At 34.9% G+C, this 12259-nt stretch overlaps 1 protein-coding gene across 12 annotated transcripts in view; it reads left to right on the plus strand.

The window, feature by feature from the left end:
• The window catches only part of MLIP (muscular LMNA interacting protein), a 256877-nt gene that overhangs the window by 176451 nt on the left and 68167 nt on the right, over positions 1–12259 (plus strand). For all 12 annotated transcript variants that reach the window (XM_021937387.2, XM_021937382.2, XM_021937392.2 and 9 more), the window contains one exon: positions 1723–1767. In XM_021937387.2, the coding sequence (XP_021793079.1) occupies positions 1723–1767 (45 nt within the window). The remainder of the gene's footprint in view (positions 1–1722; positions 1768–12259) is intronic.

Genomic DNA, 12259 nt, shown 5'->3' on the forward strand with positions numbered 1-12259 from the left:
GAGTCTGCAGGACTGGAGGTTTCTCTGGGTGAATCAATGAGTTCGTGGTGACTGAATGTGAAGAACTAAGGTTATTACTGTACACTACTGTAGACAACACCACTACATTAACTTTATGTTTTTTCTTTCTTCATAGCTTACTGTAGATTTTTTATTTTATACGCTTCTTAATTTTTAAAACGTTTTTATTCTTTTGTAGCAACACGTGGCTTGAAACACAAATGCATTATACAGCTGTACAAAAATATTTTTTACACCCTTATTCTATAAATTTTTTCTATTTCAAATTTTTATTTTTTATTTATTATACTCTTTAAGCTTTTTTTGTTAAACCCTAAGACACAAACATACACATTAGCTTAGGCCTACACAGAGTCAAGATCCTTAAGACGTTACTAGGTGACAGGAATAGTTTTAGCTCCATTATAATCTTATGGGAACCCTGTCATATATGAGGTCCATCATCAACTGAAACATCATTGTGTGGCACATTATTATATATTTAATAGAAGCTCAATAACAAGAGATTAGATAAAATGGGAGAATGGCAGCATTTGAAGAGATAGTCATGTAGGATTTTTCAGAAGATATGCATGCTGAGAATAAAGGAACATAACAAGACCCCCAAAAAACCATAAAAAGAAATCTATACCAAGGCACATCAAAGTGAAATTACAGAATGTCACGGAGATAAACTTTAAATGTTAACCAAATTTGAAGACAGTTGATCCTCCAAGTTATAACATTTAGGCCAACAACAACAAAAGCCAGAGTCTGTGGCACAGCACCTGCAAAAGACAGAAATGCTATTACCCTGGAATTGTGTGTCCAGTTGGACTCTCACTTGAGAATGAGAACATGATAAAAAACATTTTCAGACAACATCCAAGACAGTAAGATCTGAAAAAACCACCAAAACCTTTACTTTAGTAAGAAGGAAACTAGGGAGCAGGGGGAAATGGGAAGTTACTAATCAACATGAAGTGTCAGCTAAATAAGATGAATAAGTTCTAGAGATCTGCCATACGACATTGCACCTATAGTCAACAATACTGTATTGTGCACTTACAAACGTGTTCAGACTACAGATTTCATGTTAAATGTTCTTATGACAATGAGATAACATTTTTAAAAATGAAAGAAACTAAATCCAGATGAAAGGGTTGAAATACAGGAGCCAATGACAAAGAAACAATATTTATCTGTTCTTTAAACATTTCTAAAAACCAAGTCATTTTTATTCTCAAATCATAAAACTTTATTATGCTTTACTTTTTATATAACAATACTTTAAAGAAATATATGTTATTTGTTTCAATTTGCTTTAAATAAATAGAAATAGCAATGATACTGGTATGTTTGATTAAAATGTGAAGTATACAAAGAATGAAATGTTATGTAACCTTGAAGAATTTTTGATGTCATGTTATAATGCTTATGTTAAGAAAATGAGAAGGAAAAGCAGCATATAAACATCATATTCACTATTATGTGGGCTGAATAAAAATACATAGGAAAAATATTTATGGCAATATATCAAAAATATTAAAAATCATTTCTTTGGTGACATAATGATATTTTTCCTTTTCCTTTATACTTTTCAAAATCCTATCATGGACATATAATTCTTTAATACTAAACAAACTTCAAAATACTTAAACACATAAATATTTTAATAAGTTATGAGTTTCACTAAACACACACCATGTTTATGTTTTGCAGGCAAATCTCTCCTCACCATCTTCTACAGTATCTGAGAGTCAGCTGGTACGTATCTTCTAAGTCACAGATCTACTTCTGCAAATTCTGATCTCTCAAGAGAGCTTTACCTGAGTAAAAGTGAAAAAAAGAATACATTTACTACATATATTTTTATTCACTTTCTTGTCTAATAAAATTTTGCTGATACTTTCCAAAAGCTCCATGGTGGTTGTTTTGCAGGTGACAAACATACATAAAACTACACATATACTTTACTTGCTAGTAACTTACATCCAAGTAGAGGCATTAGAAGAGATTGTGAGGTCAGGTGAAAGATGTCACTAGAATTTAAAGAAGAGAGCTCATTCTTTAAAGGAAAAGATCCAAAAAGAGTTTAAGGAGAAGGTCATGATTGAGTAGGATTGTTTTTGGATTTAAGAAATAGATATTTCACACAGGAGAATTAGCATGCAAATGGTCTAGATCAGTGCTGAGCAATAAAAATACAACATGAATGACAAATGTAAGCCACATATGTAATTTTAAAACTTCTAGTAGCCATATTAAAAAAGTAAAATGGAACGGGTAATGTTAATTTTCATAAAATATTTTACTTAATGTTATATAAATATCATTTCAATGGATAAGCAGTATAAAAATCGAGATTTTTTTTACATTACTGTTTTGGGGAAGAGTCTTTGAATTATTGCGTATTTTACATTTGCAGTAAATCTCAATTCTGCCTAGTTACAAGAGCTCAAGAGTGGGGCTAGTGACTACATTGGGTAGCACAGATTCAGACTCTAGAATCTGTTATTTGAAGATAAAATTTGATTAAATGGGAGAATTATTTTCTCTTATAGCATTTTGTATTTCTTATTCTTACAGTGGTTACCAAATTTAAGTCATGAAAAAAGTTTCCTATATATCACTGGTCAAAGATTTTCTTCATATCTTTGGATGTTTATTGTCTAAAACTGTAAATTCCTGAATAATAGATATCTTCACTAAAATTAATGGAAATTTCTAGTAAAACAGTTTGAAACATTAACTGATATTCCCCTTTTAAAGAAATTGTTTTGGTGTCCTATAGCCACAGCCGACAAATTGTCTTGTCATTATTATCCCAATAGAAATAATTACAATATATTTATTTGTAATACTGAGAAATCATAAAAAGCATTGTTTGACTTTTAAAATAGCTTGATTCAATCAATCCCATTGGGTATACTGCTGTTTATACATATAGTGTGTATATAGCATGTGTTTGAATGTGTGTGTGCATTAGTTTCAGTTGGTTTAGAACACTGGGGGGCGGGGGGCAATATAGTATACTTGAAAGAATCTGGGATGAGTATCAGAAGACCCACCTTATACTTCCTGCTCTGACATTAACTAGCTGGCTGACAGTGGGTAAGCAAAAGTCTGGGAGTCTGGCTTTCAATTTCTTAATTGAACAGTGAGAGCATTCTATTGCGAACTTTCCAAGCCCTTCCAGGGCTGTGAATTGATGGTTACTAACATAGTGAAGTTGAAGGAGTTGCCATGGAAACAAGCACTGCAATACCATAATGAGGCTGAATAACTTCCCACTTTAGATATGGAAATATTACTACAATTATTTTAATATTTAAAATGATATATTTGTTTATTTAGAGTATGGAAATAAAGAATGTTTTACACATTGCCATATATAGTTTCACTCAGTATAGTATATAAAATACAGATTTTAGATGTTGGTGGACTATATATACATGTGTAAGTGTGTATTTTACGTACATGTAAGTTCTTGGTTTAATACTTTAAGAAATGATTTCAAAGTGGCAAATATATATATATATATACACACACACACGTATATATATGATGATTTTATAAAATGAGATATAGTAAAACAACTCATTGTGAATGTAATTAAAACACACTTACTTTTTGCCCAATAAAATAATCCTATTGCTTGTTTTCTCTAGGGGCAAAACTACAAAGCATTACTTTGAATGACTTTTATAATAATTTCCTTTCATTTACTTAAGTCCTTTTCTCTAAGGAGTTCAAGGCATTTCTTAACCAAGTTTTAAATTAAGTTTTAATCTCAAAATGCCCTTGAGATATAGGTAGGTTTGTGAAGGGATTATTATCAAGCAAGCAGATCATATTAAAAAAATGAACATGTCTTGTACTGATATAATTATTTAATTCAATAACTTTGGTTTCTATTTCATGACATTAACCCTGTGTTTATATTAATACTACCTGAGAATGGAATAAATAGTGGAAAATGGTTGTATGTAAGACGTATTACAGGGCATGTACTTCACTAAGAGTTTAGAATATTTTTGCACTTAACACTATAAAGTTACAATTTTTTCATTTTTATGAATGAATTTTCAATATTTGCCATCATGAACTCTTTAAGTTCTGAATAATATGAGTAAATAAGAATGCCTTTGATAAACAAAACTTTGAGATATATATATATTTATATTTTTATATATGTATGTGTTTACAATATACACACACATATAGATGACATATGAGGTAATTCTGATTGTTTATATATACACATCTTTGTTTATATGAGTAAATATGTATGCATGTATAACACATAAAAACAAAGTTATTGGAAATGTATGATATTTTATAGTTAAATTACATAAACAAATATTTGTTTTGTGTAAAACCAACAGTAAATAGTTAAAATTATTTGACTCCTCTTTTAGGAGGTAAGTGTAGTAAGTGTGTTGAAGAGAAAATATATGACAGATTGCTATGGTACCACAAGCTTAATGCAATTCCCAAATTGCTTTTGAGATTTAACTTTTTAAAGATATATCATTTTCTCATGCTTTCAAATTTTTAACTTGGCTGATTTGTTTGCTTGCTTTTATTGCAAGTGTGCCAATTCAGAATTCAAAGGGAAAGAAGAAATAGAACCATGACCCTTACTCTTAAAATATTTCCGTTGTTTACTCTGGAAGCCAAATGATTTAGAGTTGGGCTTGTGAGACTGTTTTGGAAGCCCATTTGAAGCTAGTTCACCAGTCTTAGCTTCTCTTCTTCTATTAAACTGCACTGCAGTCAATCAGAACTGGAAAGGAAATTAGAGATGAAAATATCGGAAATTCCCACCTATTCACTGGCGATTGGAATAACGACTCTGTCAACCTGAAGGGATTATTGTAAGGCTCACATATCATAAAATGTGGAGTCGTCAGTATACTCCTATAGACAGGGAGAGGTTATTTTTGCACATAAAATCTGTGAATGATGAAGAGATAATATGAGCAGCCATTTTTACAGAAAAAGAAACAGAGGCTTACGGAGTTAAATAGATTATCTAGGATCACCAGCATCAGTGTTCATCCTTGCTTTGTGTAGCTTTGGAAAAGGAATCGTTATTATTGATTTTAGATAATTCAAGGAAAATAAGAAAGGATGAATTAAGGAGTTTGGAAACAGGGCCTCTATGGAAGCATTACTTTCACTGGGTACCTCCTGTGTCTGACTCTGCCTAGTGTTTTTGCACTGCCTGGAAAATGTGAGTACTTACTGAAGACGAGACTGGGTAGGGTCAGTTAGAGTATTGAAGTTTTCACAGCTGTGAATTGTGCTTCCTGTAGCATATTAAAAGGAGCAAAAGGAAAGGAAATATCTAGGATCTAGGTTAAACCTTCACAAAGCTTTCCTGGCTGTTGAGCTGAATCACCACAAAGATATTAACAAAGGCCAGTGGGGTCTTTTTCCCTGCATAAGATAACACACAAGTTAGGCTCCCCAAGGTAGGTAAACCCTGGTCTTCTTTGGCAGTAGGGGAGCCTGGTTTAGATGATATTTGCCTTTTGCTTTTGAAATTTCATGCCGTTACAAAATGTTCACTGTTGTCCAGGATGGAATACTTAATCTAGAGAGCACAAAACAACAGATTTTAAAAATAAGTCACATGGCTATATACACGTAAAAGCAAGATGCTATTTACTGGAACACTATTAAGAAGAGTGCTTAAACTTGCAAATACTTTGTTCCTAGTTCTGAATGCCAGCTGATGCGTCCAGCTTTAGTGATGCGTGACTCATCTTTCTGAGGGCCCTTAAGGCCTCTGTTGTTCAGAAAATGCGGCCCTGAAAGCTTTTATGTAGAACCGTTGTCTCCTTCAAGCTCAAAGACAGTTTCTCCTTGACCAGTTTTTCCTTGACATAACATACTTAAGTGCCACAGCATTTATCAGGTACACCCCCTCAGGTTTGAGTCATGCTATTATCTTTTATTTAACCATTGAAATATTTCAATCTGGCCAATCTGTATTGTGTATATTCCATGAAATGCTTCTTGAGCCATGAGATGCAGCCTATAATTATTGAGGTCTTACATATGTTTATTTTTATAAAACTATTGTAATCATTATAAAACATTTTTTGGAGGAACACATCAAGTAGGTACTTTTGTGAATAGTCTAGATCATTTAGAATCAACATGCCATATTTATAAGTGCAAAGTATATATTCTGTTTTTCCTTTCAAATGTATTTTATGCTGTTTTTTCTTTACCAAGTTTTGTTGTGCATATTATCTCATTAGGTTCTCATAATCACCTTTGAGTTAGTATGACAGGAATTATTATTTCCATTATTCCGATGAAAAAACTGAAGTTTAAATATCTAGAATGCCATGTCAATAGTTGCTTGGTAATAAGTGGTATAAAAATCTCTTTTGCTTTTTCCAATCTTGGGAGCTTTACCCTGTGCCATAGGGTTTTGAGATTTAGGATATTTGTTTAAGGGGAAAACATAGCTTAAGTGTTTGCTTCAAGTATATAATAATGTTTGTTTAAAACAAGAATTAGGGTCTATAAACATGTATTATCTGAATAAGTAAATCAGGTAAATAATTTAGAGAATATTGCTTTTGTCCACAATTTCGCCTGGTAGAATGTATTGAGTTTGCACAAAGTTTTTTGCCATGGAAATTCTAAAGGCAAAGAAAAAAGCACTGGAGAATGAAGACAAAACTGCAGCAAATGGATCAAAAACAACCATGGCACTTTCACAAACTCTTTGAGTCCATCGAATTAGTAAAATTTCCAGCCAGACTCACAGAATTTGCTGTATGTTGTTTTGTTACTTTCTTGCAGTTTTGTTACATATCTTATCTCTCCAGAAAGATCAAAGTAAACTCTTGAAAGCTAGCACCCTATCCTTTATTTCTTTTTTTCTTTATCACACCACCCTAGAGCTTATTTCTATAGTCAAAGGCAATTAAAAAACATCAGTCCATTAGTATTAGTTGAAGTTATTAATTTAAGAAAGATTTTGCTGGCCAGGCGCTGTGGCTCATGCCTGTAATCCCAGCACTTTGGAAGGCCGAGACGGGTGGATCACGAGGTCAGGAGATTGAGACCATCCTGGGTAACATGGTGAAACCCCGTCTCCACTAAAAATACAAAAAATTAGCCGGGTGTGGTGGCGGGCGCCTATAGTCCCAGCTACTCTGGAGGCTGAGGCAGGAGAATGGCGTGAAGCCGGGAGGCGAAGCTTGCAGTGAGTCAAGATCACCTGGGAGACAGAGCAAGACTCTGTCCAAAAAAGAAAGATTTTGCTGTAAAATATTGGTATTTAAAAATATTGGTTATTGATTCTCTAGGTCAGTGCTGGTAGTTAATCTTCAACTTTGGTATCTAGCCCAGAGGCTGTACCAACTTGCTGTCATAGAATTCTGATTATAAGTTCCAAAGGATGGAAATAGTATCTGTTTATATAGTGCCCCAAGTGACAGTGTTCAAGTATGAGTGTATACTTGATAGATTATAAACACAAATCAATAGCAGGCTTAGACGAGTGTCTTACAGCCCATTAAAACCTGCCACTGGGCTTCGGGGAACCCACATACTCCCTTGAATTTTTTCTGTCCTCAAGACTAATGTTAGCATCAGATATAATATCCTCTTCTCCTCCCCACTCTTCACTCTTGAATTCTCTAAAAAAGATGACATCGTTGTCTTTTGGTATTAAGAGTTTTATTGCATATCACCATGAATAGAGGGAGAAAAACAACAATTTCTTTTAAATGAAGAAGATTAAAAGCTTGTAAAGTCCCTAAAGTGGCCTCTTTCCTTGACTTTCTGTAGTTGATAACTTTAGCTTTCTACTCTTTCTCCTGAGGGCGGAACTCACCAACCCACTTTCCTTCTTCTCCTCCTCTATTGGAAAAATGCCATATGGCTCTTCTATCCCTCAAAGTTCCCTCTTTGTGAATTATATTGTGATCAAAAAGTTAGCCAATTCAGGAAAAATAAGGAGTCAGTCAGCACCATTTTAAAAAAATTTATTTTAAGTTCCAGGGTACATGTGCATGATGTGCAGGTTTGTTACATAAGTAAAAACGTGCCATGATGATTTGCTGCACCTGTCAAACCATCACTTATGTATCAAGCCCATCATGAATTAGCATTTTTTCATGATGCTTTCCCTCCCTGCCCACAACAGGCCCCTGTGTGTTGTTCCCTAGCATGTGTTCATGTGTTCTCTTTGTTCGGCTCCCACTTATAGTGAGAACATGCAGTATTTGGTTTTCTGTTCCTGTGTTAGTTGGACGAAGATAATGGCTTCCAGCTCCATTCATGTCCCTGCAAATTACGTGATCTCATTCCTTCTTATGGCTTCATAGTATTCCACGGTGTATATGTACCACATTTTCTTCATTCGATCTATCGCTGATGGGCATTTGGGTTGATTCCACGTCTTTGCTATTGAATCAGCACCTCTTACTGACTCCATATTGAACTACAGTGAACACACTGAGCTTCTGCCTATCAAATACTTATTCATTCTGTAAGTATTTATTGAGCACCAACCAGGTACAGGCACCATTCTAGATGTTGGAGATATAAGAGTGAATAAACCAAAGATCTCTGGTTTCATGGAACTTACATTCTAGTGGAGAAAGAAAAACAATAAACACAAACAGATGTCAGGTAGTGATAACTGCTGTGGAGAAAATAAAGCAGGTAAGAGAGGTGGAGATTGCTATTTTATATGGCTCATTAAAAAGATCTGTCTGATAACGTGATTTTTAAACTGAAAAAGAAGGAATGCGGGGGAGTTCCAGACAAGGGAAGAGCAAATACAAACTCCTGGAGGAGGCAGTATCATAGGCAGTATCATAGAGGCAGTATCAGGTGGAAGGGACAGTACTGGGAAATAAGACTGGAAAAAGAGAGGCTGGTTAGGGATATGAAAGATCAGGTCATACAGCACCCTTATAAGTATTGCTTTGTAGGCACTACAGGGCTTTGAACTTTACTCTCAGTAAAAAGGTGAGGCATTAGAGAGATTTCAGAGCAGAGTTGACATGACTTGATGTAGAATTGACGGACATCATTTAGGAGATGAGTGACATGACTCAACTTACACTGTGGTTATCTTGTGATTTACTCAACTGGATTGTGAGCCTCTGAAAACAGGAGATATATCTTATTTATCTCTATAGACACTATAGTTCGTGACATAGACTAGATCTTAATTGGAAAAATGTCTCCAGTGAACATCTGGTAGAGGTGTGCTTCAGAGTTGCAGAACAGTTATTTTGTCTTTCAGGCACTTCGAAAATGTCTATACCCAGTGTAAATCAATTTTCAGTATATTCATGAATTGATATTTTCGATTTGGAGAATCTTCTCATTTTTCTTCTTGTGCCCTTTGTGCTGGCTATGAGAGTCATTACCTTTTTTATTTTTCCACATAGGCTGGAAAGAAAATTACAAAACTGCTTTTTCTGGCATCATTAGAGGGTCATTTGCATCTATCAGTCATGAGTCTGACTATTCTATGGATTCTATAGTAGATAAAAATGAAAGAAGGGCCTCTTAAGGCTAGTTTAGTTGTAATATTGCTGCACAATGACAATCTCACAGTAGTTCAGTTTTATAGACTCCCCAAACTTGATAAATCTAATTTCCTCTGTGTTTGTTTGGACACAGATGTAACAAATTAGATTGTTCGGAATTAGAGAAGTTGTTCAGGGGAACCTTTACTTGAAGTCCAAAGGTACCAGCAAAGATCACTACATGCAAAGATGCAATATAGATTAGGAATTAATAAAGCATAGTCTGTTTTAAAGCCTCTCCTTCAGTCTGGAGATCGAAGACAAGGCCAAATGGATGTCTCTGGAATGATAGACTAAGAATGATCTATCTCTATATGAGTTGCACATTTTAATGTATTGAGTTCAAGTCTAGTGTCTTTCAACTTTTAATGTGTACATGAATTGCTTAGGGATTTGTAAAAACGCAGATTCAGATTCAGTAGGTTTAGGTCGGGCACTGAGCTTTGGCACTCATAACAGGTTCTCAGATGATGCTGATACTGGTCTACAGCCTTCATTTTAAGGGTCAAAGTGCTAGCAGACAATGTCTTAATTGGATAGAACATTAGTTAACTTTTTGTTGCAAATGTAGATTGCATCACCATTTGACATTTTGAAGCAAGGTATGAGGAATAATCGAGGGGAAGTTAACTAATATTCCAAGAGAGACTTATGTGTGATGACAACAGTGCCAGTTGCTTCACATATGCTGTTTTATAGACTTTCTAAGTGGCACTTTGAGACCCTTGTTTGGATGATGGATTTGAATATGCAGAAATAAGCCTTTTGCTGTAACTCTGTGTGGTATAATTCCTGAGGGGTCAGAAAGATAAGTAATAAAATGTGTCATTACCCATTATTAAAGGACATAGTCGTGTATTAGAATTACAACCCTTCAACAGAAGTTCTATACAGGTTGAATGGCTTTTCCAAGGTAATACAGTTTATTAACAACATTGCAGAAACTAAAATCTATGTCCATGTTGCTTTCCTTCTACAGTATTATGCTACTTCATGAGAGTAAATTTTTAACCAAATCCAGAGACACAGTGAAAATTTGATGTCTTGGCCATGCAAATTATGGAGTATTTTAGGAGGTGGTGAAGAGGTGTGTGTGTCTGTGTGTATGTGTGTGTGTGTATGTGTGTGTGTGAAGAGAGTGGATGTGTGGATGTGTATAGTCACCAGGAACTGAAAACATTAGAAAACATTAGGTCCTAAATGTTCTGAGAGTATTTAGGATGGCTAACGAAAAGAAAGTAAAATGGCACAGAATGAGTTAACAATGGCCAAAATCAAGGATGAGACAGTTGACTGTGGAAATAAAATAGAGAAACAATATATTTTAAAGGCATAAAAAATATAAAAATTACAGGAGCTTTGTTGTTGATTAGACAGGATAAGTTACAGAGAGGTGGATATTTAACAATGATTTCAAGCTTCTATCTATTCTATGATGTCACTCTTCCTCCCTGGAATAGGCACAGAAGTGATAAAAATCACAGGCATGATGATCAGACCAAACATGGATTTAAACCTTAACTTCACATGTTAACTGCATGACTTTGGCATCTGACTTATTACTTTTAAATCTCCCACAGAATTTATAAGAAATTGATGAGATGATCTATCTAAAATATTGAGTTCAGTTTTTGATTCTATATTGATAGAATATAAAACCTGTGTCTATGAGACAATGATAATGTCATTAGCTGCAGTAGGTCCTCAAGGACTTTGAAGCTGGTTTTGAAGCACATGAAAAAGCATGAAGAAGGTGCAGAGGCTACCATGCTGTTGACTTGTTAGTATACCAAGGTCTGTGGAGAGTGCATGAGGTTCAGAATTGGGACACTAGCGTTAGATTTTTAACTGGACCATCACTGAGAGATGGCTGGGTTTGAAAGGTGTGATTAAAGATTATAGGATGAGAAGTATGAACAATGTCAAAGGCAAACTATGTGTAGTCATCTTTTGCCTAGAGTTGGCTTCCATATCTATGAAGTATTGACTATTGGGTAACAACAAATTAAGGTTGTAGCAGCAAAGAACAGGACTAAAGAAAAAGGGAATATATACAATGTAAAAATCAGGGAAATCATATGAAGACCAAGTAAGTAAATAGAATGAGGAAAACTCAGAGTCTTCACATAGTCCAAACCTGGGAACACAGGGTCCAAGAAAAGAACATGTGGAAAATCTGGCAGAGTGGAGGAAACGGAGGAAAAATTATTGTCTAATTGTCAGAGACAACTATCAAATCCAGGAAACTCATAAGAACTAAAGAGCTTAAAAACTAGTGGGAAGAAAATATGAAGCATCAGTAACAGACTCTGATACTGAATATATCTGATATCCAACTAACCAGAAGAGTCTGTCTTCTGATGTCACCCTGGAAAGGACTGATCCCAAGACAGATGATCTGAGTGGAAGGCTCTAGGCCAGGATATCCCCAAACATCTGCCTGCTTGCAATAAAGGGACCCAAGCAGTCATGTTTCTCTGGCAGAGATTATCCTACCATCCGAAGTGCTGCTGGTTAGATTTCTTCTCCCCGCTTCCATCTTTCTGCATAGTGACACCAAGCTTAACCCCTAAAGTACAATGTTAGTTTTAGAGCCTTGTAGCCTCTGAGTCCTGGAGTTGCATTTATTTTCTGCCTCACAAGGGAGTAGAAGAGAAGGAGAAAGTGCAGGAATAGGAGAA

The sequence above is a fragment of the Papio anubis genome, chromosome 6, assembly GCF_008728515.1.
Source record: "Papio anubis isolate 15944 chromosome 6, Panubis1.0, whole genome shotgun sequence".
NCBI classification, from domain to species: domain Eukaryota; kingdom Metazoa; phylum Chordata; class Mammalia; order Primates; family Cercopithecidae; genus Papio; species Papio anubis.